This window comes from Bos mutus, chromosome 1 (genome assembly GCF_027580195.1).
Source record: "Bos mutus isolate GX-2022 chromosome 1, NWIPB_WYAK_1.1, whole genome shotgun sequence".
Lineage (NCBI taxonomy): Eukaryota > Metazoa > Chordata > Mammalia > Artiodactyla > Bovidae > Bos > Bos mutus.
The window spans coordinates 56319947-56347020 of NC_091617.1; the positions used below are offsets into that span (position 1 = coordinate 56319947).

Sequence of the window (27074 nt, forward strand, 5' to 3'; positions counted from 1 at the left end):
GCAAATTCAAATATTTTTGTGTCAAAAATAGTAAATGCATCCTGGATTTCATCCCATGAGATTGCCACTGTGTTTGGCTGGACTCAGAAATTGACTGAAAAGAAATCATTAACAAGGCCTAAAATGGCTCTACAATCTCCTTTAGCCTTTATACATTACCTTTACCACATCAGACATTGCTAAAGCTATCAGACAAACCAGTTTTTTAATTCTCCGTAGTCTACTATCAACCTTCAAGAACCATCTGCCTTATGTTCTGAAGCTAGACAGGACTCTTAAGGGAGTTAGTAGAAATCAAAACTGCCTCCTCAATTATTTTTTTTATCAGTTATCTCTTGCTTCCTGCAATTCTGTGTTACTTAATATTTACTAAGAAGGACAGCTAATTCCAGTGGTACCATGCATTGAGGCACTCAGATTGGGGTGATAACCACCAAATTATCTCTCCAGTCACTGTGCAACTTCCCCCCTGCCCTGGTTCCCTCCATCTGGGGCACTTTTACACCCTCCCAGTTTTATCTTCAGGACCTTTAGTGCACCTTCTCTGTCTCCTATGACTATCAGAGGATTTGTTGTGCCTACCATCTTTCTTAGGGGTCCACCAGTAAAAAGAGAATATGGATTATAGCTCTACTGCTTAATCATTTCCTTTCTAAACTGAAATCATGAGCTGCTCTCCGCTCCCCGCCCCTCCACTCCCACAGGCTGCTACTGTATAAGATAAAACATAGCCATCAGTTATGAGATTAACCAGGTTAGGTTAGATTTCCCAATACTGGACCTAAGAAAGGGATTCTTATGCCCAAGTTTTATTGAGGGAGTGCTCTTCAGGATGAATCTCTAAGAGGAGTGTGAAGCAGGAGAGGGAAGTGGAAAGAGGTGAACAGGACCTCAGGCGGTTGGATCTCTCAGGGTGGGGGTGCTGCTGCTACTACTGCTGCTAAGTCGCTTCAGTCATGTCCAACTCTGTGCAACCCCATAGACGGCAGCCCACCAGGATCCCCCGTGCATGGGATTTGCCAGACAAGAGTACTGGAGGGGGTTGCCGGAGTGCGGGTGCACAGGAACATAAATGCACCACAGAGCTGTTCTCTGCTGACATAAGCGGTAGTTCTATCATACCCAGTGTTGACTAGTCAGTCCGTCATTGGCTGTAGGCAGTGGTGGAGAGAAGTTGGTAGTCACTCCAACAGGTGACAGGCGTTCATCCTGTCCAAGGGCAGCTGTCCAAGGAAGTGGGCGGGTAGGCAGCTGTGAGCCATTAACAGGTTATGCTTAAAACAGCCTGGGATGAAACTGCTGGCAGAGAGGCAATTTGGGAGGGGTGGCAACACCATTTCTATTCTGATAATTTCTCACATATAATTGGCTTGAGAATCTTAAAAATGTATTAAAAACAAAACTGAAAATAGTCTATAAATGTCATTGAGGTGATGGGTATATAACACGAGGAAAGTTGATGGTGTACTTTGTAAAATGAAATAGCCTACAGTCTGAGTCTTTTCAGATGAGTGAGTCACACAGATTTAGTAAGGGTAAGTACGAGTGCACACCAGTTAGAGCAGAATTTTTAAAGTTCTAGTGGCAAAAAAAGTCACAGGAAACATATTATTTGAATTTTTTAGCAGCAATTCCTTTTGAATAATCATTACCTGTGCCTAAACAGAGTTAAATCTATAGGCACATGTATAAAGGCACAGGCATTAGGCACAGGAAAAAAATCTGGGGCCAGCATTTCATTGATCTCCAATATACACATTTATTATATATTACAAATACTTCTATCACTATACCTCTAAGGCTCTGTACTAATTTGTCTGCATATCTCTCCTCTCTCTACGTCTTTAATCACCTTAAAGGTAGATGGTATGTCTTACACATCTTCCTACTTTATTCCCAGTTGCCAGGTGAAAGTCAGTATACTTTTGTTGCATAAATGAAGAGATGAATAAAATACTGAGGAAATGTTCTAAGGATCCTTAGTTCCACCGGCAAAGAGTCATCATTACTATGGGGATGTGTGTAGGATCCCAGGGTACAATCAGGATCAATAGGGTACAATTTCTCAGGGAGTGATTGCTTCTCAGACTCTTGCCTGGAAAATCCCATGGGCAGAGGAGCCTGGTAGGCTGCAGTCCATGGGGTCTCTAAGAGTCAGACACGACTGAGCGACTTCACTTTCACTTTCATGCATTGGAGAAGGAAATGGCAACCCACTCCAGTGTTCTTGCCTGGAGAATCCCAGGGACGGGGGAGCCTGGTGGGCTGCCATCTATGGGTCACACAGAGTCGGACACGACTGAAGTGACTTAACAGCAGCAGCAGCATTTTTCATGGAGGCAGTTTCAGTTTTTGTGATTTATCCTATTTTCACTTCCTCAAGATTATTAGGGCAGGACTTCCCTGGTAGTCCAGTGGCTAAAACTCTCAATGCAAGGGGCCCAGGTTTGCTCAGGGAACTAAGTAAGAGAACTTAGCAGGTCAGGAAACTAAAATTCCACGTGTCACAACTGAGAGTCCAAATGTCGCAATGAAAATTGAAGATCTCGAGTGTTGCAACTAAAACCCAGTGCAGCCAAATAAATAATTTTAAAAAATTATTAGGGCAAAGTTGAGTTCTTAGGATGGTTTGATTCTCAAATGCAAAGGGAAAAGGGTAAAGCTGGAAATAAGAAGTCAATGAGAATCAGTCCAGGCAAAAGTAAATACTTTGGAAATATAAACGGTAATTTATTTCTTCTTTAAATAAAAAGAATGAAAAATTATAATTTATATAATTATGATGGAAAAGCTTTTAGGGTTATTGGCACTGCATTATAGTTGAGTAGACCTAAAAAATTAAGGATTTTAATTGTTGAGCAACAGAAATTAAGTAACAATACTGAGTGTTCTTTTTAACAATAAAATATTAATAAGTTTTTCCTTCAGTGAAACAGAAGCTCTATTAAAATGCAAAAGTAATTTTTTCTTGGAAATTTGCCTGTATTATTCAGTGTTCACCAGAGAAACAGACCAATAGAAGATATACATATATCTACATGTGCATGCTCAGTCGCTCAGTAGTGTCTGATACTTTGCAACTCTGTGGACTGTAGCCTGCTAGGCTCCTCTGGCCATGGGATTTTCCAGGCAAGAATACTGGAGTGCATTGCCATTTCCTCCTCCAGGGGATTTTCCTGACCCAGGGGATCAAACTTGAATCTCCTGCATTGGCAGGTGTGTTCTTTACCACTGAGCCACCTGGGAAGCCATACATATATCTATATATATTTACAAATCCATATATCTGTATATCTATATGGAGAAGGCAGTGACACCCCACTCCAGTACTATATATAAACACACACACACACACACATATATATATGGAGAGAGAGAGAGATGAAATAGGCTGACATGACTGTGGAGGCTGACAAGTCCAAAATCTGCAGCGTGAGTTGGCAGCCTGCAGACCCAGAATTGACATTGCAATTTTGTCCAAAGGCCATTGAAACCCTTCTTCTAGGGAGGTCAGTCTTTTTGATTAATGCCTTCAACTAACTGGATGAGACCTATCCTCAAATTATCAGGGCAGTTTGCTTAACGCAAAGTCTACAGACTTAAACATTATTTCATCTAGGAAAGACCTTCACAGAAATTTCTAAAATAATGTTTGACAAAATACCTGAATATCATGGCCTAGACAAATTGATAAATGAAATTAATTATCATATTGTTCTAATCCTTTGTAAATCTGTCAAGTATTGTGCTTCTTTTTTTCTCTTATATTTCATGGTGTAATTTCTCTTATTCTGAGCCTTGTGCATTTATTCATTAAGTCACCATTTAATTTTTAGTTACTTGAGTGCATTTCACATGTCAATCAAATCTTCTCCTGAATAGCTGAAAAGTAAAAATTTCTGCCCTTTGCCGTCTCAACAGCTGACTCATAGCTCTTTGAGGTATTGTGTTTTAAGAATTCTGAGGTTAAAGTCACAGCGATAAAAATTAACAAGGAATGAGTAGTCATCAATGCATCTGACATTGCAAATAAGTGATTCACAGGAAAAAGCTCATATCACAGGTTACCACCCACCACTAATCAAGAGAAGTGGTCAAAAAATTCTTTGGTATATAATTTCAATTTTTTCATTATCCTAAGAGTGTAATTTGAGTGGATTGTGTTGGTTTAATGGTTTGGAGGTTTTAAAAAAGATATAATATAAAGAAAATAAATTACTTAGGAAATAAATGTTTCTCTTTCACCAAATAATTCACTCAAACCAGACAAATGATGAACTGTGAAGATGCTCAAGGTTCTCTTGATTCACAGCTTTGTGTGGTAGGATACCTGTCCAACTGATTGACTTGGTCAGACTTTGAGTAGCAAGAGTATAGATGACACTACACAAACACAACCATTTATTCCTTAAACATTCCACTATGTGTCAAACACTGAGCCAAGAAGTGAAAGTGGAATGTGCATAATCCTCACTCATAAGAAACCTATAGCCTAATGTGGCAGCAAGCATAGTAACATATAAGTTCTATAAATGATAAGATCATTAACAGAGTGAGAAGACAAGCCATAGACTAGACCAGGAGAAAATATTTGCAAATGCCATATTTGATAAAGAATTGTTATCCAAACTATACGAAGAACTCTTAAAATACAACAATAAGAAAAGAAACAACCCAGTTAAGAAATGGGCCATAGCCCTTAGCAGATACCTTACCTAGAAGATACACAGATGACAAATAAGCATATGAAAAGGTGATCAATGTCACATCATCAGATGCAACCGAGCAAACTGAGACAATAAGATGTCACTGCATATCTATTAAAATGGACAAAATCCAAGACACTGAAAACACCAAATGCTGGTGAGGATGTGGAGCAACAGGAACTCTCATTGCTGATGGGTGTGCACAATGACATAGCCACTTAGGAAGGCAGAAGAAAGTTTTTTACAAAACTAAACATACTATGCATGTGCTAAGTCGCTTCAGTAGTATCTGACTCTCTGTGACCCAATGGACTGTAGCCTGTCAAGCTCCTCTGTCCATGGGATTCTCCAGGCAAGAAGACTGGGTTGCCATGCCCTCCTCCAGGGGATCCTCCCAACCCAGGGATCAAACTTGCATCTCTTACATCTCCTGTATTGACATGCAGGTTCTTTACTGCTAGCACCACCTGGGAAGCTTGAAACAAACTGCATGATGTAGCAATCAAGTTCCTTAGTATTGGCTTAAATGAATTGAAAACTGATTTCTACACAAAAACCTGTATACAGATGCTTACAACAACCTTATTCAAAATTGCCAACATTTGGGAACAACCAAGATGTCCTACAGTAGGTGATTAAATAAATAAACTTTGATACTTCCAGATAATGAAATATTCAGTTCAGTTCAGTAACTCAGTCATGTCTGACTCTTTGCGACCCCATGAATCACAGCACGCCAGGCCTCCCTGTCCATCACCAACTCCCGGAGTTCACTCAGACTCACATCCATCGAGTCAGTGATGCCATCCAACCATCTCATCCTCTGTCATCCCCTTATCCTCCTGCCCCCAATCCCTCCCAGCATCAGGGTCTTTCCCAATGAGTCAACTCTTCGCATGAGGTGGCCAAAGCACTGGAGTTTCAGCTTTAGCATCATACCTTCCAAAGAAATCCCAGGGCTGATATCCTTCAGAATGGGCTGGTTGGATCTCCTTGCAGTCCAAGGGACTCTCATTTAGTGCTAAAAAGAACTGAGCTATTAAGCCACACACACACACACAAAACAAAACCTGGGAGAACATTAAATGCATATTATTAAGTGAAAGAAGCCAGCCTGAAATGGCTACACGCTATATGGTTCCAACTAAGCAACAATTTGGAAAAGGCAAAACTATGGGAAGTGCCAATGGTTGCCAGGAGTTTGGGGAGAGGGAAGGATGAAGCAGTAGAACACAAGAGATTTTTAGGGCAGTGAAACTATTCTGTGCATTGTTATAATAAACAATATACATCACTATATATATATATATATGTTTATCTATCTATCTATATAGATATAGATATATAAATTCAGCAGTGGCCACAGGACTGGAAAAGGTCAGTTTTCATTCCGGTCCCAAAGAAAGGCAATGCCAAAGAATGCTCAAACTACCGCACAATTGCACTCATCTCACACTCTAGCAAAGTAATGCTCAAAATTCTCCAAGCCAGGCTTCAACAGTGCATGAACTGTGAAATTCCAGATGTTCAAGCAGAATTTAGAAAAGGCAGAGGAACCAGAGATCAAATTGCCAACATCTGCTGGATCATTGAAAAAGCAAGAGAGTTCCAGTAAAACATCTACTTCTGCTTTATTGACTATGCCAAAGCCTTGGACTGTGTGCATCACAACAAACTGTGGAAAACTCTTAAGGAGATGGGAATACCTGGTCACCTGACCTGCTGTTTGAGAAACCTGTATGTAGGTCAGGAAGCAACAGTTAGAACTAAATTTGAAACAACAGACGGTTCCAAATCAGGAAAGGAGTACGTCAAGGCTGTATATTGTCACCTTGCTTATTTAACTTTATGCAGAGTACATCATCAGAAACGCTGGGCTGGATGAAGCACAAACTGGAATCAAGCTTGCTGGGAGAAATATCAGTAACCTCAGACATGCAGATGACACCACCCTTATGGCAGAAAGAGAAGAACTAAAGAGGCTCTTGATGAAAGTGAAAGAGGAGAGTGAAAAAGTTGGCAGAAAATTAAGATCATGGCCTCTGGTCCCATTATTTCATGGCAAAGAGATGGGAAAACAGTGGAAACAGTGACAGATTTTATTTTGGGGGGCTCCAAAATCACTGCAGATGGTGACTGCAGCCATGAAATTAAAAGACTCTTGCTCCTTGGAACAAAAGTTATGACCAACCTAGACAGCATATTAAAAAGCAGAGACATTACTTTGACAACAAAGGTCCATCTAGTGAAAGCTATAGCTTTTCCACTAGTCATGTATGGATGTGAGAATTGGACCAAAAAGAAAGCTAAGCGCTAAAGAATTGATGCTTTTGAACTGTGGTGTTGGAGGAGACTCTTGAGAGTCCCTTGGACTGCAAGGAGATCCAACCAGTCCATCCTAAAGGAAATCAGTCCTGAATATTCACTAGAAGGACTGATGCTGATGCCAATGTTTTGGCCACCTGATGCAAAGAACTAACTCATTTGAAAAGACCCTGATGCTGGGAAAGATTGAAGGCAGGAGAAGTGGATGACAGAGGATAAGAAGGTTGTATGGCATCACTGACTCAATGGACATGAGTTTGGATAAACTCTGGGAGTTGGTGATGGACAGGGAGGCCTGGGGTGCTGCAGTCCATGGAGTCACAAAAAGTCAGACACGACTGAGCAACTGAACTGACTAATACTTCACTATACATTTGTCAGACACGAAGAGTTACAACACCAAGAAACCCTAATGTAAACTATGGAATTTGGTTGATGTATCAGGGTTGGTTCATTGATTATAATAGATGCACTGCTCTGGACCAGGATGTTGATGATGTAAGAGGCTGTGCCTGTTTGAGGGCAGGGGACATATGGGAACTTTCTGTACTCTCCACTCAACTTCCTTGACCCTAAAACTGCTCTTTAAAGAAGTGTATATGTGTGTGTGTGTGTGTGTGTGTGTGTGTGTGTGTAAGTATAATCAGGCCAGATAATCTATTCTGGGGCCTAGAAAGTTTCAGTTAGTGGGAAAAGCTGTCAAATTAACCACATAAAACAAATTAGCCTATCCACTGGGAAACCTACATTAAAATTACCTGAGGTGTCCTTTAACAGTGAAGATTGTGGAGTCATATCTTAGATTTCCCGAATTAGAATTTCTTAGTGCTGGGAGCTGGTAATCTGCAGTTTTTAAAGTTCTTCAAGTTGTTTTATATTCCATAAGGTTGGAGAATCATTCTTCTCTTTCATTTTCACACTTTATATAAAGCAATAACAAATTGATTCCAAATGTTTTTAATAACTTTATCTTATTGGGAATAATCAGCAAGTTTAATATTCATTAAATTATTATATTTTTCATATTTTATTAATGATATAAACAATGTAGATAATACTGAAATAGATTTATTGGGGACATATATAACTCTGACACATTTTATTAAGAAGGAATAAAAAATGTAAATGATTTGTGGTTTGGGCAGTGTGGTACAAATGTTTAAGTATAAATCATGTAAAGTTGCAATCATTATTAATGCTATCTTTACCACAAGATATGCTAAGAATGTCTCAATAATAGAAATATTTTGTTGTTTAAATTCAAGAAAATCATGAAGAAACTGTTCAGCTTTGTGTGTTCATCTGATAAGGACAGCTAAATATATCCTCCCCATACTTCCTGTTTTTATTTCTAAAAGCATAGCAGCCATTCTAGTATATCTTTTGCAGTTAGTTGCCCATAAGTGTGTCTTGGCTGAAAGAGCTTACCTAGAACTGGTTGTTCAAAATGCTAGGAGAGGTGCTATCATACTGGCTAGATGACAGTGACTCTAACACAACTTCCACAACCCAATCCTATGCAGCAAAATCTGAACGCCAGTGTTAAATAAGAAAATCTCTGCTACCAAATCTCAATTGTGTCTTTCTGGAACAAAAACTTTTATGGAATGTCATACTCCCATCCCCACATCTTGTGGAATCTTTCCCCAAAGCCACAAGGCCTTCACCGAGGCCACAAAGGCGGAGCCATATCCAAAGTCATTTCCAGAACTGACTGAGCCCCTTTGGAACCATTGCCAAAGCTCTGCTGAACATCACCAGGAAGCTTCCTGACCCATATTAGGCAAAAATGCTCACTCTGGTACTCACCTTATAACACCCTAATCAATCACCCAACGTTCCGCAGGAATTTTCTTTATCTTGAGGCTATAAAATTGGCTACTAACCCACTAAAAGAATCAACTCTTGCTAGCCTGTCAGGAGGTCAGCCCTCTGTGCTTGCAGAGACCACATTCTCTCTGCCCTTTATTCTTAATAAACCCACTCCTTTCTGTGATACTCTGTGTCTGGAAATTCTTTTCCAACCAACATATTAACTGCCATGACATAATACATTCTTTTCATATATTTTCTTTAATGACCCATTTACTCTAATAGTTTGAGTTTCTTTAGTAAGCTTAAATGGAATGTCAGTTTTTTCAGTTTTTTTTAACCATTTCTGTAAATCATCTACCCTCCCTTCTACACAATAACACACACATACTTTCTCACATCCCACATTCACTTGTGCAGTAGTGTATGTATTTGCTCAAATAGATCCTAACCTTTGTTATCCACTTTGTATGAGATCTATTGCATTATTCTCAGAAGCATCTGAGCATCCTAAGAGCCTCAAGCTGTTGAATGTTACAAGCTATTTTTGAAATAATTAGACCATGTACATTGGAAATTCATAAATTCATCTCTTCTTTACTTTTAAGTGGCTGCAACCTCATTATTTTAAAATAAATGGCTATCAAATTGCACTACTTTACCATGTATGATCTGCCCCTAATCTTTGGTAAGAAAAACAGCAAGATACAGATACAGTAAATCAAAGTATGTTGACCCATACTGGCCAATTAAATCTTCTGGACTTTTCTCCATTCCATCAATTATGCTTTTAATTTGGTATCAGGTAAACAACGATGCAGTTTAAGCCATTAATCTGCACTTACTTGATTATACCTGTTGACAATGATTTTTACATTTATTCAGACACCCACTAGTATATTATTGAGTGTGCATGTGCACTCAGTCATGTCCAACTCTTTGTAACCCCATGGACTTTAGTCCACCAGACTCCTCTGTCCATGGAATTTTCCAGGCAAGAATACCAGAATGGGTTACCATTTTCTACTCCGGGGGATCTTCTTGACCCATTGATTGAATCCAGGTCTCCTGTATTGCAGGCAGATTCTTTACCAACTGAATCACCAGGGAATCCCATGCTGCTGCTGCTGCTAAGTCACTTCAGTAGTGTCTGACTCTGTGCGACCCCATAGACGGCAGCCCACCAGGCTTCCCTGTCCCTGGGATTCTCAAGGCAAGAACACTGGAGTGGGTTGCCATTTCCGTCTCCAGTGCATGAAACCCATAGGTTGGTGCAAAAGAAATGGCAGCTTTGCACTGTTGAATTTTGCTCTTTGATATTGGAATACATTCTAAATAAATATGGTTATGTTATACATCATTTTAATGTGCATTCCTTGCTTTATGTTTTTCTGCTAATGACTTATTACTTGCTATTTATTTTATATTTATTTTAGACTATAGAAGTGATGTTAGACAAAAAGCAAATTCGTGAGATCCTTTTATTCGAGTTCAAAATGGGATGTAAAGCAGCAGAGACAACTCGCAACATCAGCAATGCATTTGGCCCAGGAACTGGTAGCAAATGTACAGTGCAGCAGTGATTCAAGAAGTTTTGCAAAGGAGACGAGAGCCTTGAAGTTGAGTACAGTGACTGGCCATCGGAAGTTGACAACGACCAACTGAGAGCAAGCATTGAAGCTGATACCCTTACAGCTACAGGAGAAGTTGCCAAAGAACTCAACGTCAACCATTCTATGGTCATTTGGCATTTGAAGCAAATTGGAAAGGTGACAATGCTCTATAAGTCAGTGCCTCGTAAGCAGACTGCAAATCAAAAAAAAAAAAAAAAATCATCATTTTGAAGAGTCGTCTTCTCTTACTCTATGCAACAATAACAAAATGTTAATGATTGAGAAATGTCTCAATCAGATTGTGATGTGTGACAAAAACTGGATTTTATATGACAGCCAGCAATGATCTGCTCAGTGGTTGGATGAAGAAGAAACTCTAAAGCACTTCCCAAAGCTAAACTTGCACCAAAAAAAAGGTTATGGTCACTGTTTGGTGGTCTCCTGCTGGTCTGGTCCACTACAGATTTCTGAGTCCTGGCAAAACCATTACATCTGAGGAGTATGTTCAGCAAATCAATGAAATGCACAGAAAACTGCAACTCCTGTACCCAGCACTGGTCAACAGAAAGGACCCAATTCTTCTCAATGACAATGCCTAAGCACATGTTGCACAACCAGCATTTCAAAAGTTTAATGCATTGGGCTACGAAATTTCACTTCATCTGCCATATTCACCTGACCTCTTGCCAACCGACTACCACTTCTTCAAGCATCTGGACAATATTTTGCAGGGAAAATGCTTCCACAACCAGCAGGAGGCAGAAAATCCTTTCCAAGAGTTGTCAAATCCTGAAGTATGAATTTTGTGCTACAGGAATAAACAAACTTATTTCTTGTTGGCAAAAATGTGTTGATTGTAATGGCTCCTATTCTGATTAATAAAGATGTCTTTGAACCTAGTTATAATGATCCAAAATTCACAGTTCAAAACTGCAATTACTTTTGTCCCAATGTAATAACTCAGTAGCATTATGTCACATTCATATATATTAGTCTATGTTATCCACACACAGTCACTTTATAAATGCATCATACATTAATTGCTATATTTACTACCTCTATTTGCTTAGTAATCTAACAGGATAGATATAAGCATTTGCTTGTCAGGCATGGGGAACATCTACCCTGTATCCAGTTGGTATATTCCACATCTTTATTGCATCATTTATTCTTTCCATTCTTTTCTTATATCATCAAGTTTAAAATTATTTCTCCTTTACATTTAAGAAATTCCAATATTAGATTGATAAAAATTTCTTATTATGGAAGACTGGAAACAGACACACAATCATCACTGTATTTATGTTTAGTTATCTGAATTGGGACTTCTTTTTCAAGAGTATATAGTGAACTGATCTAGAGAATCTAAACCTTTCTGTCCTACATTCTCTGTAGTCCCAAAGAAAATATTGAGTTTGTGTAGCAGGTTAAATGTAGCTGGTTCGAAAAATGATGTCTAAAAATGACATCATTTGGTTTTGGAAAAAAAAAGATTTTACTGCCCAAGGCTATAAATATAAAAAAGTCCCAAAGAAGTTTCTGGGAGAAATTTTAGTCATTTGTCCTGTGGATGCTTAAGACCCAAGCACTGAGGTGAACCTCCTGAAAGTGAAATTTCTCAAGCCAAGGACCACTGTTTGACTTTCTGTTGGTCTTCAGTAGTGGTGCTGACTAACAGATCAGTTGCTGATCACTGGTGGGAGATCAGGACCAGATTTAGCTCCTCACACATATGGTCGCATACTCCGTAGGTGCTTCTTGCACATGTGTTGCCTGTCTTGGGTTCATTCCAATGACCGAATGCTTCAGGGAAGCATAAACAATGCCCTGTTTGTTTTCTTCCAGACTTGGGTTAAAATAAACCCCAGACTCTCTCCGGACCCTGAACCAGGGGTCGTTATCATAAATTCCAGTTTCCAAATGCAATGTTTGGGAACTTTCCATGATGTCGATTTCAGTTGGCTCACTCCTAAAGAACTGGGGAACATCAACCTAAAAGAGAGGAAAAAAAAGATTTCTTTAATTACAACTTAAGGATGTGATAGTTCATATCCACTAGGAAATCATGAGTGTAGGCTAAATTGAGTGGTTATACATGGAGAGAAATAATCTATTCTTCATTGTAGGTGTTGACATCTACTCCTTAAAGCAGATTCTCACTTATTAAAGGGTGAAAGGCTTAAAGACCACTATGTTCTTCTGAAAGAGATATTTTGTGCTTTAAAAAAATTATTTTTAATTGAAGGATAATTGCTTTACAATATTGTGAAGTTTTCTGCCATACATCAACATGAGTCAGCCATAGCTATACATATGTCCCAACCCTCTTGAACCTCCCTCCCATCTCCCACCCCATCCCAACCTTCTAGGTTGTCACAGAGCACTGGGTTCAGCTCCCTTTTATTTATGGTAATTTTTGAGCTCACAGAACCCTTTTTGACCCCTCTTTGAAATGGAAACCACACATCAGATTAATGAGAAAAGCATAAAATATCCCTTCAGAACATCAGGAGATGTGTAATATAATGTATAGCATTAACACAGTTTAGAATACAGCAATTAAAGATAAAGCAGAACCATTACTCTCTAAGGGACAAAAAGAATATACTATGAAGAATGAATATTATCCAAGATATATTATTATGATTTGAAACCTGGGACTGGAAGTTGCTGTCAATTTGATGTGGGTGGACAAAGCTTGGGGAAAAGTTCTAAAGATATTCCAGTTGTTATTTCCACCACAAGGATTTTCTAACACTTCCAAATTGAGTCAAATATCTTAAAGTTTTCAAGAAAGACATGAACTTAAGTAAACTAAAAGTACTGAAACCTGATTTTTTAAAAAACTTTTTTCAATTATTTGTTAGCTGTTTCTACCTATACAAGGGACCCGGCTGGTAAAAAATGAAGATACCATGTTAATGCTAAGACTTATTTCAATTTTCTAAATCCCAGTGTTACCAGTCAATTTATGTTCTTGAGGTTCAGCCTAATTTCTTTGAGGTATCAGGTCCTTAACCTGATATGCATAACCTGATAACCTATATCCCTTACCTGCTCTTTTGTCATCCACATTGTGATGTATACAGAGTTCTATACTGGTGGCTCAGTGGTAAAGACACTGCCTGCAATGCAGGGGAGCCTGGTTTGATCCCTGGAGAAGGGAATGGCAGCCCACTCCAGTATTCTTGCCTGGAGAATTCCATGGACAGAAGAGTTTGGCTGGCTATAATCCACGGGATCTCAAAGAGTCAGTGTTGACTGAGTAACTAACACACACCCACACACACACACCATGCAAACATGTCTAACTCTGTTCTGACAAATGAAGTATTAACTGTTGAGTATACTGCCTCCCTCGGATGGCCTAGCTGCCTAGGAAATAACACCAAGGCTGAATGATTGAAAGAAGCAAGATTCATTTAAGCGTCTTCATCTCTTAACTCAGATGGAAAGTGTCTCAAAGAAGCCCTACTAAAGTCTCTGGAGGAGCTCTGGAGAAGACTGTCATGTGACCTAATAACTGAAAGGTTGTTGCTGAACCACGAAAGATGCCAGGATTCTTGGCCTTCAGAGGAGAAGAATTCAATCGGGGGCCAGAGACAAGGCTTGATGGCTCAGAGCTTTTGTGTAATAAAGTTTTATTAAAGTATAAAAGAGATAGAGAAAGCTTCTGACATAGACATCAGAAGGGGACAGAAAGAGTACCCGCCTACTAGTCTTTAGCTGGATGTTATATAGTTACTGCTGCTGCTGCTAAGTCGCTTCAGTCGTGTCCAACTCTGTGCGACTCCATAGACGGCAGCCCACGAGGCTCCATCGTCCCTGGGATTCTCCAGGCAAGAACACTAGAGTGGGTTGTCATTTCCCTCTCCAATGCATGAAAGTGAAAAGTGAAAGGGAAGTCACTCAGTCGTGTTCGACTCTTAGAGACCCCATGGACTGCAGCCTACCAGGCTCCTCTGTCCATGGGATTTTCTAGGCAAGAGTGCTGGAGTGGGGTGCCAATGCCTTCTCTAGCAGTCTGTTAATGAAAGAAAGGAATGTCTCAAAACTCAGAGAATGGCACTAGGCTCCTCACCCACAAGACGCATTTTGAGATAGTTTTGGCACCAGGGGAGTCATCTTGGGCCATAAAATGATTGATTTGAATCTTGAAGAAAAGCAGATTACCATGCAAATAGTTTTGTTTACATGGCTTAAGAGAGCAATGTATGAGTATAACATATTGTTTTGTCAAGTCAGTTCTGAGCCTTTAGGTGAACTGACTTGAGGACAGAAACTGGGGTAGATGCATAGTACAGAACATGGCTTAAGACAAACATTTCCATAAGAAAAATGTATTGGTTAGCTCAAAATTTGAGAAAAGTTAAGTTCAGGCGGAACCAGGTGTCATTATGGCAACACAGTATTTTAAGAAAAACCTCTTTTTAAATTTGTATAGAGAAGGGGAAAAAATATATCACTAGTTTGTTTCCTTCTGCTACTTAAGAGAGAGAGAAAAAAATGTCTGACACTTGCAGCCTATTTCCTCCGTTTGGAGACCCCTGGCCTTCCTGCCTGTTACCCTCTCATATCTAGCCGTAAATCTTTAACATATCAACAAGGTCTCTGTTGTATTTTTCAATTTATGTAGTTTGTCAACTCAATTACCTGCCTCCCATCCCAAAAGGTGGCTGGTTTCCATGGAAAACTTTGTTAGAGTAAATTAGGTAAAAGAAAGCATGGTGGCTGAACCTATTCTGTGGCACCTGATCAAAGTGGGTGGGTGCCACAAGGCTGGTGCACAATGGTCTGGTTGGTAGAGATGGCAAAACTGAAGCAGCTGTCTTATTCTATATTTGTATAGCACTCCACAGTCTGTAATGGGGAAGGCAATGGCACCCCACTCCAGTACTCTTGCCTGGAAAATCCCATGGATGGAGGAGCCTGGTGGGCTACAGTCCATGGGGTCACAAAGAGTCGGATATGACTGAGCCACTTCACTTTCACCTTTCACTTTCATGCACTGGAGAAGGAAATGGCAACCCACTCCAGTGTTCTTGCCTGGAGAATCCCAGGGATGGGGGAGCCTGATGGGCTGCCATCTATGGGGTCGCACAGAATCCGACACGACTGAAGCAACTTAGCAGCAGCAGCCACAGTCTGTAAAGCACTTCAGAAAATATGCAATTCACTTGTTTATACTAAACAAGTACTTTCATACCCTCAAAGGACATCCTGGAATAGGATTAAAATTTTGACTTTTAAAAGTATGTTTTATATTATCCTTTTTCTAATTTGGATTTCTATTCTGCTGGTTCACATACAATTCCCTCTTGACAAAATTTGAGTCTCAAAGATCTAATACAGTATCTCTTTGATTATTTTCTGAAATGCTTGATAACTCAAATGGGGCAAAACTCTGAAATCCTATGAAAAACACGAAGATCATAAAACAAAATTCCCCGATAATTGTACACATAGAAAAACCCCCTCTTGAGTTCAACTGCAAATAATTCATCCAGTTTACAGAGAAAGAAATGTAACTATATTTTAGCCAACCTGGGCTTTACATGTCCAGTAAATTATTTAGATTTTTGTTTTTACCTTGCCAAAGCATGATTGATCTTAGTTCCCTGACCAGGGATAAAACCCAAGGCCCCTGCAATGGAAGTTTGGAATCTTAACCACTGGACTGGTTAAGGAACCAGGGAAGCCCCTAGACCATTGTTTTAAATGTTGTCATAGCTTTTAGGGCTGATTGTAACAGAGTGTATTTTGTTGTTGTTCACTATAGAAAGAAAGGAAATCACATTTAAGAAAATTTCCCTATGTGAAGAAACAAAACCTTAGCACCCAACACAATAATACTAAAAATTTCATACAAGTTTCTTAATTTGAATGTATTTACTTTTATTTAATATTAAGCTACCTGGTGGGGAATGCTGAGTACCATTTAATATTATATGTAGAACTATTGGTTATATCTGCCTCTGGCATTTCTGGAAATTTTAAGACGTTGAATACATCTTTATTACTACTCCTAATGGAAAAACCCATATCCACATAAATTCTTTTTGTGGTACCTTGTTTATGACTACTTATTTTTAATCAGAGCTACATAAAATTTTTTTCCAGAAATATGTTGCTTCATTTTGCATTCTATTTTGAGTTCCAGTCTTTACAGAACATTGAATCCAAAAGAAAGGTCTAAACTGGTATTCCAAGAACTTGGGAAACTGCTCTGCTTCCGGAGAACCCTTTGCTTTGTCTACCAGGTCTCCTCCTTAATGAGCCCACACACATTATGAGTGATTTTTGCATAGTAACTAGACCTGTGATCATGCTTCTTTATCTGCTGGTATGACTCATTAAGAAATCTTACTTGATTTTATGAGGTTATTTATAATTCATTATTTTATTTACTCCCACCTGCAGGAGATAGTGAAGGGCAGAGGAGCCTGGCATGCTGCAGATCATGGGGTCACAGAGAGACGGACATGACTTAGTGACTGAACAACCCTTCTGGAAACACTTAAGGCACTTTTGTGAGAATAAATCAATAGCCTGAAGTCACATAACAGGTTGAGAACAGAGTCAACGTTGTATAGTTCAGCCTCTGACTTTTCTGCTTAGGTTCTACACTGCCTTCTATGCCTTATAAGCCTCACTTATGAGATTTGCTAATCCCAAGGAAGAGCTTCCCAGGTGGCTCAGTGGTAAAGAATTTGCCTGCCAATGCAGGAGACACAGGTTCAGTCCCTCGGTCTGGAAGATCCCTTGGAGAAGGAAATGACAACCCACTGCAGTGTTCTTGCCTAGGAAATCCTTGGAGAAAGGAGCCTGGTGGGCTACAGTCCATGGGGTCGCAAAAGAGTTGGATATGACTTAGCCACTAAGCAACAATCTGGAAGCATCTTTGCTACAGACTAAAGTAAATGTAAAATAAACACATTTTAAAAAGTAGGTAAATATATATAGCATTTAGAACACTACTTGGCACATGGTGTTACATACCAATTAAATTTTAAAAAATATATAAATATTAGCATGGCATAACACGGGTTGTGTTATATACCATCAAACATACCAGGTTAGTATCCCTTCCTGTTGAATTAGAAAGCTTCTTTTGTCTCCCTGCAATTCAAAAAGAAAAATAAAATAAAATACCAAAAGAGGTAAAGAATAGCACAAAATAAAATTCTTCCTCAATTCCTTGTAAGTTAGGGTCATTTAAGAATACAGGTTCTAGAATCAGATTGCTAGGTTGAAATTCAGTCCCAGAGGTGGGGACGCCTCCCCACGCAAACTCACCCATGTGCACACCATCCACAGCGTTATTATTAGTTTGGACTTCTTTATTTGCTATGTCCATCATGATACACAAATCTCTGTTTGTGAGAATTCGTGCTGTCCATTTTGTTCATTGGTTCTTCACTCCTCACTCCAGAACGGCCTATGGCATAGCCAAGAGGAGGGCACAGGACCTAGCCCAGCACCTTAAAAACCTGGGACTCTTTTTTCTGGGGACATTCTGTATGTAATGCCACACTCACAGCTTTCCTTTCACCTACACAGCTGGGATCTCCTCTGGCCTAGTTCCCTTGGATGTGGTAAATCAAAAGATTTATCCTTGCTTTTTTTTCTGAAGCTCCAGCTACCTCAAAAAAGGCAGTGGAAACTGGAGGGGGGCCACTGAAAGAGCCTTGGTGTTGCAGAAGTGGCGTTGGAGTCACAGAGGAGTCTCTCAGCATCCTGAGAAGGTTCTAGGCTCCAGAAGTCCTCACCACAAAACACCAAGAGCACTTTTGCTCAGACAAGGCTTTCTCTTGTGGCAGAAATAAGGATTGCTCTGTCCAGCTTAGTTTCTATAGCTACACTGTGGCTGCTGCTGTGGAGAAAGGAATTAGACAAGATGACTGAGGGGAAAAAGGAAAGAGAGAAAGGACTGACCTGGTTTCAACCCCAGCTAGACCAGATTCATCATACCCCTCTCTCTTAACGTGTGTAAGTGTTCACTAATGACCTTAAGTGAATTCTTACAGAAATAGAAAGTAATTGTTTTCAAACTATCACCTCTCTGATCATAGTCAAAACCACGTTTTCAAACGCATTAATGTTGGGTAGGGATTCAGTTCAAGCGTCTGTTTATGATGGCAACAGTAAGCACAGACATAAGAATTTCCTCTGGGGACATTGGGTCTTCATTTAGACAGGTGTGTGGATGACTGGCATAATGTGATATGACTGTGGAAAACAGGACCAGACAAACTAATTCAATGCAGACATGTTGATCTGCGAAATTATTTCAGCCTCCTTTTCAACACCCTGAATGTTAGAAGAATTCTTCCTATGATGGACCCAAGTAGAATGAGTAAGTCCCAGCAATATTACCTCCTCACCACAAGCCTTTGTTGTGGTGAGCATGCCTCTTCAAGACTAGAGGAGATCTGAATTCATCCATTTGGCTTTCTGGTGGAAAGATGAGTTATTCCCCAGGAAACCACTGTCCATGGTTTATAGTAGAATATTGTGGGAAAAACCCACAATATTGGGAAACTAACTAAAAATCTATCAGCCAATGTAAATGAACCCCAAATGTGTGGCACAGAACAGCAGAGAGAAGATGGAACTCACCTCGGTGCCTTCTAAGGCAGCAGAATAGGTAGAAACAGGTAATAAGTAGAGGTAAAGCCCCCAAAGGAAGCAAACTATAAAGGATCCATTGTCGGTCCACCATCTCTTCCTTGGAGAGTGGTCTTGAGGCATTCTTTGTATCTGAAATGTTCGTTAATACTCAACATGGTTAGAAAATATGAGACAAATGAAGTAACACCCTCTGAACTGTCAGAACTTGAATGGAGTTCTAGCTGATGCCTCTATTTCTCTTTTAGGAGGTTTCTCCCAAGAAGCCCAGGACTTAGTCCTCTCCCCCACCTCTTGCTTTAATGCTGAGTGTATATGCTGCTGCTGCTGCTGCTAAGTCGCTTCAGTCGTGTCCGACTCTATGCGACCCCATAGACGGCAGCCCACCAGGCTCCCCCATCCTTGGGATTCTCCAGGCAAGAACACTGGAGTGGGTTGCCATTTCTTTCTCCAGTGCATAAAAGTGAGAAGTGAAAGTGAAGTTGCTTAGTCGTGTCTGACTCTTAGCAACCCCATGGACTGCGGCCCACCAGGGTCCTCTGTCCATGGGATTTTCCAGGCAAGAGTACTGGAGTGGGGTGCCATTGCCTTCTTCAAGTGTGTGTATGAGTGGCTATAATTTATCTTTCAATTCTGCTAGGGCTGCTGCTGCTGCTGCTAAGTCGCTTCAGTCATGTCTGACTCTGTGCAACCCCATAGACGGCAGCTCGCCAGGCTCCCCCGTCCTTGGGATTCTCCAGGCAAGAACACTGGAATGGGTTGCCATTTCCTTCTCCAACGTATGAAAGTGAAAAGTGAAAGTTAAGTTGCTCAGTCGTGTCTGACTCTTAGTGACCCCATGGACTGTAGCCCGCCAGGCTCCTCCATCCACGGGATTTTTCCAGGCAAGAGTACTGGAGTGGGGTGCCATTGCCTTCTCCGTCTGCTAGGGTTAATCGCCTGTAAAACACTATCCGTAACAGCTCTCAGAAAGTATTTCACCATGCCCTTTCATTTACAATGTCTCATTTAATTTTCATAATGATCACTTAAGAAAACTAAGCAGAGAACAGTAAACAGAGGAGAAGAAAAGTAAGGAATATATATATTTTTTTAATCCAGTCACTTGTTCTGAGAAGAGTAATTGTCCCAAGACTTGCCAGAAGTCTAACAGCTAGTAAATGGCAGTTGCTGGGACTCAAGCCAACATGTTTTTGAAACAAAATTGAAGTTCCTTTAACACAATGCTTTGTGTTGTCTCATTAACCCTGATATTTCCAAGTACTTTTATTATCTTCAAATATCTTTGGTATCTCCAGATATGCTTCTATGGGCACACAACTGGTTCCCATTATTATTGATCAATGTTAATGTGCATTATGGAGAAGGAAATGGCAACCCACTCCAGTACTCTTGCCTGGAGAATCCCATGGACAGAGGAGCCTGGTGGGCTACAATCCATGAGGTCGCAAAGAGTCGGACACGAGAGAGCGACTAACACACACACAAACACACACACACACACACAATGTGCATTAAGGCCCTGTTTTTTCATGATAGGTTGTAACTTACTAGTGTGTCGTGCAAGAACTTAACAGATAACAAATGAAGTCAAAAAAATGAAAGATAACAAAATAGAAAATATCAGAATTCATCATAAATCTTTTAACTTTGTACTTGTACTCAATTTTGTTTGTTCAGGAAGGCTTTATTTCTAGATATATTAACCTAGTTATACATTCCTTCCTCATATCCTTGGTTTTGGGGTAAATGTGGTCAGGAGCTACTGGATCTGGGCATGAAGTAGTTTGGTAATTTAGTGCTAACAAATACTGTATTGTTCATGTGGCAGCTGCTATTTTGTTTAGGCGAGCAGCCAACTTATTACGAACAGTGACAAATTTAGCTGTCTTGGGGAGGGGAATGGATAGGAGCACAGGACTCTCCCACAACAGATAACTTAGTACAAACAAATCCACTCAATGAAGAAGATGCAACCTGTTTTACTTTCCAACCACATAACAATCTATTTCCTTGATTTTATTTGGCAAGTTTGATACTTACTTATAAGAGGATGTTCTGAATTATTTTGAGTCCGTTCTGAAACAGAAAAACAAGATAAAGAATTGAAATCGGTTGTGAAAACAACGAAGGTTCTACTCAGGTTTGTCCAAAATCAGAGCTAGTCTCTGAGAAGACATCTGTATTTACATACTAACAGAGAATTCAATAATCCAGCTGAAAGGCAGTTTGGAAAATGTGTAGATCATCACTTCGAGTTCATGGACAAAAGTCCCTGGGTTTATTTTGAGTCTTAAAGAAAGACTATAAAACACTGCTACACTTAAAATGAAAAACCAAAATGTGTATAGCACAGGGAACTCTGCTCATTGTTATGTGGCAGCCTGGATGGGAGGGAAGTTTGAGGGAGAGTGGATACATGTATATGTATGGCTGAGTCCCTTTGCTGTTCACCTGAAACTATCACAATATTGTTAATCGGCTATATTCCAATACAAAATAAAACTTAAAAAAAAAAAAAAAGGGAGAGAGAGACTGTATAAATACAACCCAACCTTCCTCTGATTGCTTTGACTCCCTCTTTCCACCTCCTTAAGTATAAGGAAACAACTCAGCCTATAGGACTTCTTTTAGCACTTGGAATAACAAGATATACATTCAGCAGGTGCTCCAAGGGAGTATAGAATGAATGCCACGAGGAAAGAAGGCTTTTGATGATGTGGTGGGAACTAATTCTGAAAAAAAGATAGTGCTTCTCACCTTCTGCCCACTCCTACACCCCCATTCTCCTGCTAAAATCATCACCATCTGCTTTTGTGAAGCTCCTAATCAGGGACTAATTGACCAAAGGCAGATTGGAGAGAACAGAGTTGCAGGCCAGTGTATGTTTCAGTGACTGTTCTGTTGACTTTCCTCTCAAGACTTTGCAAACTGCTTTTCTTCCTTCTGGGAGATAATTGCTCTCCTGGATAACAATTGGATAAGCACCCAAACCCGGACTCTGTCACAATCCTGCTTTCACAGGGACTAATCGACCCAGGGATCAAACCTGGGTCTCCTGCATTGTAGGCAGACTCTACCGTCTGAGCCACCAGGCAACCCATTGATTTTTAACTTAAACATAAAAAGCAAAGCAGAGTCAGGCACAAAAACAGGAAAAGTTCCAATACTCCATAAGAAAGATATTTCAAGGGAAAAAATGAAAGATTTTATATCATAGCTCCAAAATTTATTTACCAAAAGCATGGTCCTGAAATATAATTTCAGAGTATATTTTTCTCCTTACATGATGCTCAGTTCATTGAGTACTCCCTGATACAGAAAGAAAATAATTTTCTTTGACACTCTTCTTGTTATGTTTGTTTTAATCACTTCACAAAAGGAAAATCCACACCCAATTCAAAGACAATTCTAAATGAGTCATTTGACTATTGTAAAGGAAGCAAGGATGATCCAAAGAAATATGGCATAGTTCCTGCTTGCCAGTGTATCATAACCCTTCATGGGATAAAAGACATTTCCCTACATATCTGTGGTACAAGGAAATCTGTGATAAATGAGAGGCAAGACCTTAAACGACACAAAAATTACTAGGAAAGAGAAGTCACTTTCTCTAGGATAAACATAGACAACTTCATAAAGAATTAGAAAATGAGTTGGGTTTGACAGGAGAGGTAGAATTTTGATAAGTGGAGGCAGATTGGTGTCAGCCCAATAGTGTAAGCACTGGGAATGCTCTGCAGGGGACTCAACTAAAGAGTGGCATTATGAAAGAAGCCTATTAGGCAAATTAAGTATGTCAGGAAGATTTTTGGCTGAAATGAACCAAAAGTGGGGATAATTAAAAGATAAGTAGTTTATACAACTAATTAGAATATTTAGAAGGGAGATAGTGAAGGTCTGACCTGATCATGAAACTCCAGGAGGAACCAATTACAGAGTGGAAGGCTGTTGACAGACAAGAGTACAGAGTCTTGGAGAATTTCTAATGGGCTCAGGAGCACGAATCATCAATGTGATAAGAAAGGGAATGATAAGAAGGTGAGAGAGTAGGAAATTAGAAGAACAGAAATCTTGAGAGGGAACTTAAAATGCCCTTCATGTCTCCTGCACTGCTCTTAGATATCCCCTCTCACTACTTCACCCTTCACACTCTTCTCCAGTCATCCCCTTGGGACATACAGTTTAGGAGGGAATGCTGCCTCCCTTCCCTCTGAAGTTAGGCCTCAAGGGAGACAGATTGTAGATCTTAATTTCAGCTCTGACTTAACATCTATCCTTCTCAAACTATTCCCAAAAATTGCAGAGGAAGAAAAGCTTCTGGACTCATTTTACCAGGCCAGTAATATCCTGATAGAAAAATAAGAAAACTAAAGGAAAAGAGTATTTCAGGGCAATATTCCTGATGGACATACATGTAAAAATCATGGTGAATGATCCTGATGCAAAGAAAACAAAGATATCATAAAAAAAGAGAAAACTACAGGCAAACATCAATGATAAACATAGATGGGAAAATCCTCACAAAAATAATAGCAAACAGAAACCAATAATACACTGAAAGGATCATATACCATGACCAAGTGGGATTTATCCCATGGATGCAAGGATGGTTCAATATCTGCAAATCAGTCAATATGATATACCACATTAACAAATTGAAGAATAAAAACCATATGCTCATTTCAATAGGTACATTAAAAGCTTTTATGAAATTCAGTGTTCACTCATGATAAAAACTGTCTGCAAAGTGTGTACAGAGGAAATACACCTCAACATAATAAAGGCTATATATGACAAGTCCACAGCTAACATCATAACCAACTGGGGGAAAGCTAAAAACATTTCCTCTAAGATCAGAAACAAGACAAAGCTGCCAATTCTCACCAATTTTATCCAATGCACTATTGGAAGTCCTAACCATAGCAATCAGACAGAAAAAGAAATAAAAGGAATTCAGATTGGAAAGGAAGTAAAACTGTCACTGTCTGTGTTGATAATACAAATTTGTTGAATTCATTTATTGGATCTAGTATAATGGTTTGTGCAGATTTTTAAGGATTTTCTAATATTCAAAATCCTGTCATCTGTGAAAAGAGATAGTTTCACTTCTTCCTTTCCAAGTTATTAATAGATGTCTTTTATTTTTCTTACCTACTTTCTCTGGCTAGAACCTCCAGTTCAATATTTAATAGAAATGGCAAAAGTAGACATCTTTGTCTTATTCCTGTTCTTGAGGGGAAAGCTTCCAATTTTTTATCATTGAGTATGATATTAGGCTCCTCTGTCCTTGAGATTCTCCAGGCAAGAATATTGGAGTGGATTGCCATTTCCTTCTCCAGGGGAACTTCCCGACCCAGGAATTGAATCCAGGTCTCCCACATTGCAGGCAGATGCTTTACCAACTGAGTTATGTGGGAAGCCCAACGATATTAGCTGTGGAATTTTCATAAACCAACTATTTTTAAATCTCTTCTGCTTTTCTCTATTTGTTTTCCATGTTTCATTCAACACAGTTTGGCCCAACATGACCTGTCCTTCCTCTGTTGTTGAGCCTATTGAGGGCCTCTGAGGAGGGACTGGGAGGCAGCGAAACCCATGAGTATTCGCAAGACTCATCAAGTAGTCAGATTGTTTGTGTGCTGATTGCCCTCTGTGCAAACTGTGAACTATTAACAAGAGTGTAATTGTCTGAGCAGCACAAACATAAGTTCAAGGATTTATAATAAAAAAGTCAAGGACTGATAAATATAAGAAAAAAAATTTAAGGGCAAAAAGTAAAAAGCTGTCTACTATTAAATTTGATATTCACTTTGCAATTTTTTTCTCATGATTCTGTGATAAAATTTTAGTCTTATCAAATAAATGTTATATCCCTTAGAGGCAAGACCAACGATTTTATTATATATTTTTCTCTACTCTTCACTGTCTCACTCAAAAACACACAGACACGTAGGTGACCACACATCACAATCTAGATTTCACATGAGTTCAATGTCTAACATAATCACTTGAGAATCAGAGCCCTCTTTTTCTTAAAACATAACAAAAAAAATTAGATAGTCTTGATATCTAGAACTCACCTGTCACATTAATGGTAATTGAGTGGCTTTCAATGAATCCGGATGAAGAGTTCACAAAACAGCGGTATGACCCACTGTCACTAGCAAGCACTTGATTAAAATGCAAAATAAAAACTGAAATAAGCTTCCTTTCTTCCCAACCCATAGACCCCTGGAGTCTGTCCCCAAGATGTAAACAATTGTTTCCTTCAAGCTTGCACCAGCTCACAGTAGGTCTATCAGCACAGTATTTCATAGGGCATTCCAGTTCAAATGGGTCCCCTGATGACACAACATACATGGAATATTTCTTAATGTAAAGTTGTATATCACATGACTTGTCTCCTGGAAGATAAAAGCAAAATTAAAATCAATTCTGTTTTGGAAGGACTAATATTTGCCACCTCAACAGTTTCTGTGAAAGATTTATTAAACATGATTCTATAATTTTCTCAGATAACATTTTACAGTATATTAACCCTTACTAGCAGAGTGTCTGCTATGACACATAGTAGATACATGATAAATATTTGTTAAAAAAAATTAAACAATTTTCTCAATTGTTCAATAATTTCCTCAATTTCTAAAATGTTAAGTTTATTATAAAATTATTTTATTCTAATTAGGTTTATTTTATTATCATGTAGCTACTCTAATGTGAGAGTCACTCAGTAATGTCCAACTCTATGCGACCCCATGGACTATACAGTCCGTGGAATTCGCTAGGCCAGAATACTGGAGTGGGTAGCCTTTTCCTTCTCCAGGGAATCTTCCCAACCCAGGGATTGAACCCAGGTCTCCTGTATTGCAGGCAGATTCTTTACCAGCTGAGCCACAAGGGAAGCTACTCCAATAGCAGCAAATAATAATAACTTCTTGCTACTTACATTCCAGAGACTGTTCAAAACATACTACATATTTTAGTCACCTAATCCTCACAATAAAACAATATATTATTATGAATCTTGTTTTCTGCATAAGGAAACTGAGGTAATAAAGACCTTACCTAAAGTTATATTCTAATAATTAAAATAATCAAGATTTAAACTCATACTAGAGTCCATTACTCTATAATTCATTATCACTACTCTGCTGTTGTTTCTTGAGTAGTAATTACATTTTCTATTACTAGCTCAGGTATAGTTCAATAACTGGGAGACAAGAAATTTTTGTAGACAAATATTTCACTATGATAGTTGGCATTACATTTTTTTAAACTTGTGTTTCAATGGCTTTAATGACACCCACCTTGAAAATTTTCCATTCCTTTTTCTATGTAGGAGACATGCAATACAAGATAAATTTCCGAAGAGAGGATGTTTTGAAATAATTGAATTTTTTATGTTTTCCTAAGTGGGAGGAAGAGCAGTTATCCACCTCTTCTGGAATTTCTGCCTACTGACCTGACATACAGGAAATATATTTTCCTTTGTTTTGGTGGGAAGAGCAAATTTTCCTGGAAACAGGTTTTTCTATTATTTTCTCTGAGCCTTCTGTTAGTAATAGTCAGTTGCACATAAAATCTGAAGCTAAGAAAAAAATGTTTTAATTCTCTATATTATTGAATAAGTTCTGTTACCCTTATCAGGAAAGGTTATACTAGGTAACCTCAGCATCTGAAATATAATTTATAGCCAAGATATATGAAAAAGAAATTCTCTCTAAGCAAACAAAATAAATATTACAAGATTCAAAATTTATCTCATTTTTATTCACAATTCTTACAATTCCATTATTATTTCCTATTTAACCCAGAGCATAATTATGTTATATAATACAGATTAATAACTTATTATAATGATAACATTGAATCGATGATAAAATTTTATGTTTAATATTAATACCATCCAATTTTAGAAACAAATAAGTGTTCAGTCTGTTTTACAAAAATTTCATCAGAAATGGTTACTTCAAAAAATGTTTTGGCT

The 27074-nt window shown here is 39.0% G+C and overlaps 1 protein-coding gene across 1 annotated transcript in view; it reads right to left on the bottom strand.

The window, feature by feature from the left end:
- Positions 1-9816: 9816 nt before the first annotated feature.
- Positions 9817-27074, bottom strand: part of BTLA (B and T lymphocyte associated) — a 37034-nt gene continuing 19776 nt past the window's right edge. The window contains exons 3-7 of the mRNA XM_070373708.1: positions 25168-25491; positions 21128-21163; positions 19076-19216; positions 17529-17575; positions 9817-12448 (exon numbers count right to left, since the gene is read on the bottom strand). Coding sequence (XP_070229809.1) covers positions 12173-12448; positions 17529-17575; positions 19076-19216; positions 21128-21163; positions 25168-25491 — 824 coding nt within the window. The 3' untranslated portion in view covers positions 9817-12172. The remainder of the gene's footprint in view (positions 12449-17528; positions 17576-19075; positions 19217-21127; positions 21164-25167; positions 25492-27074) is intronic.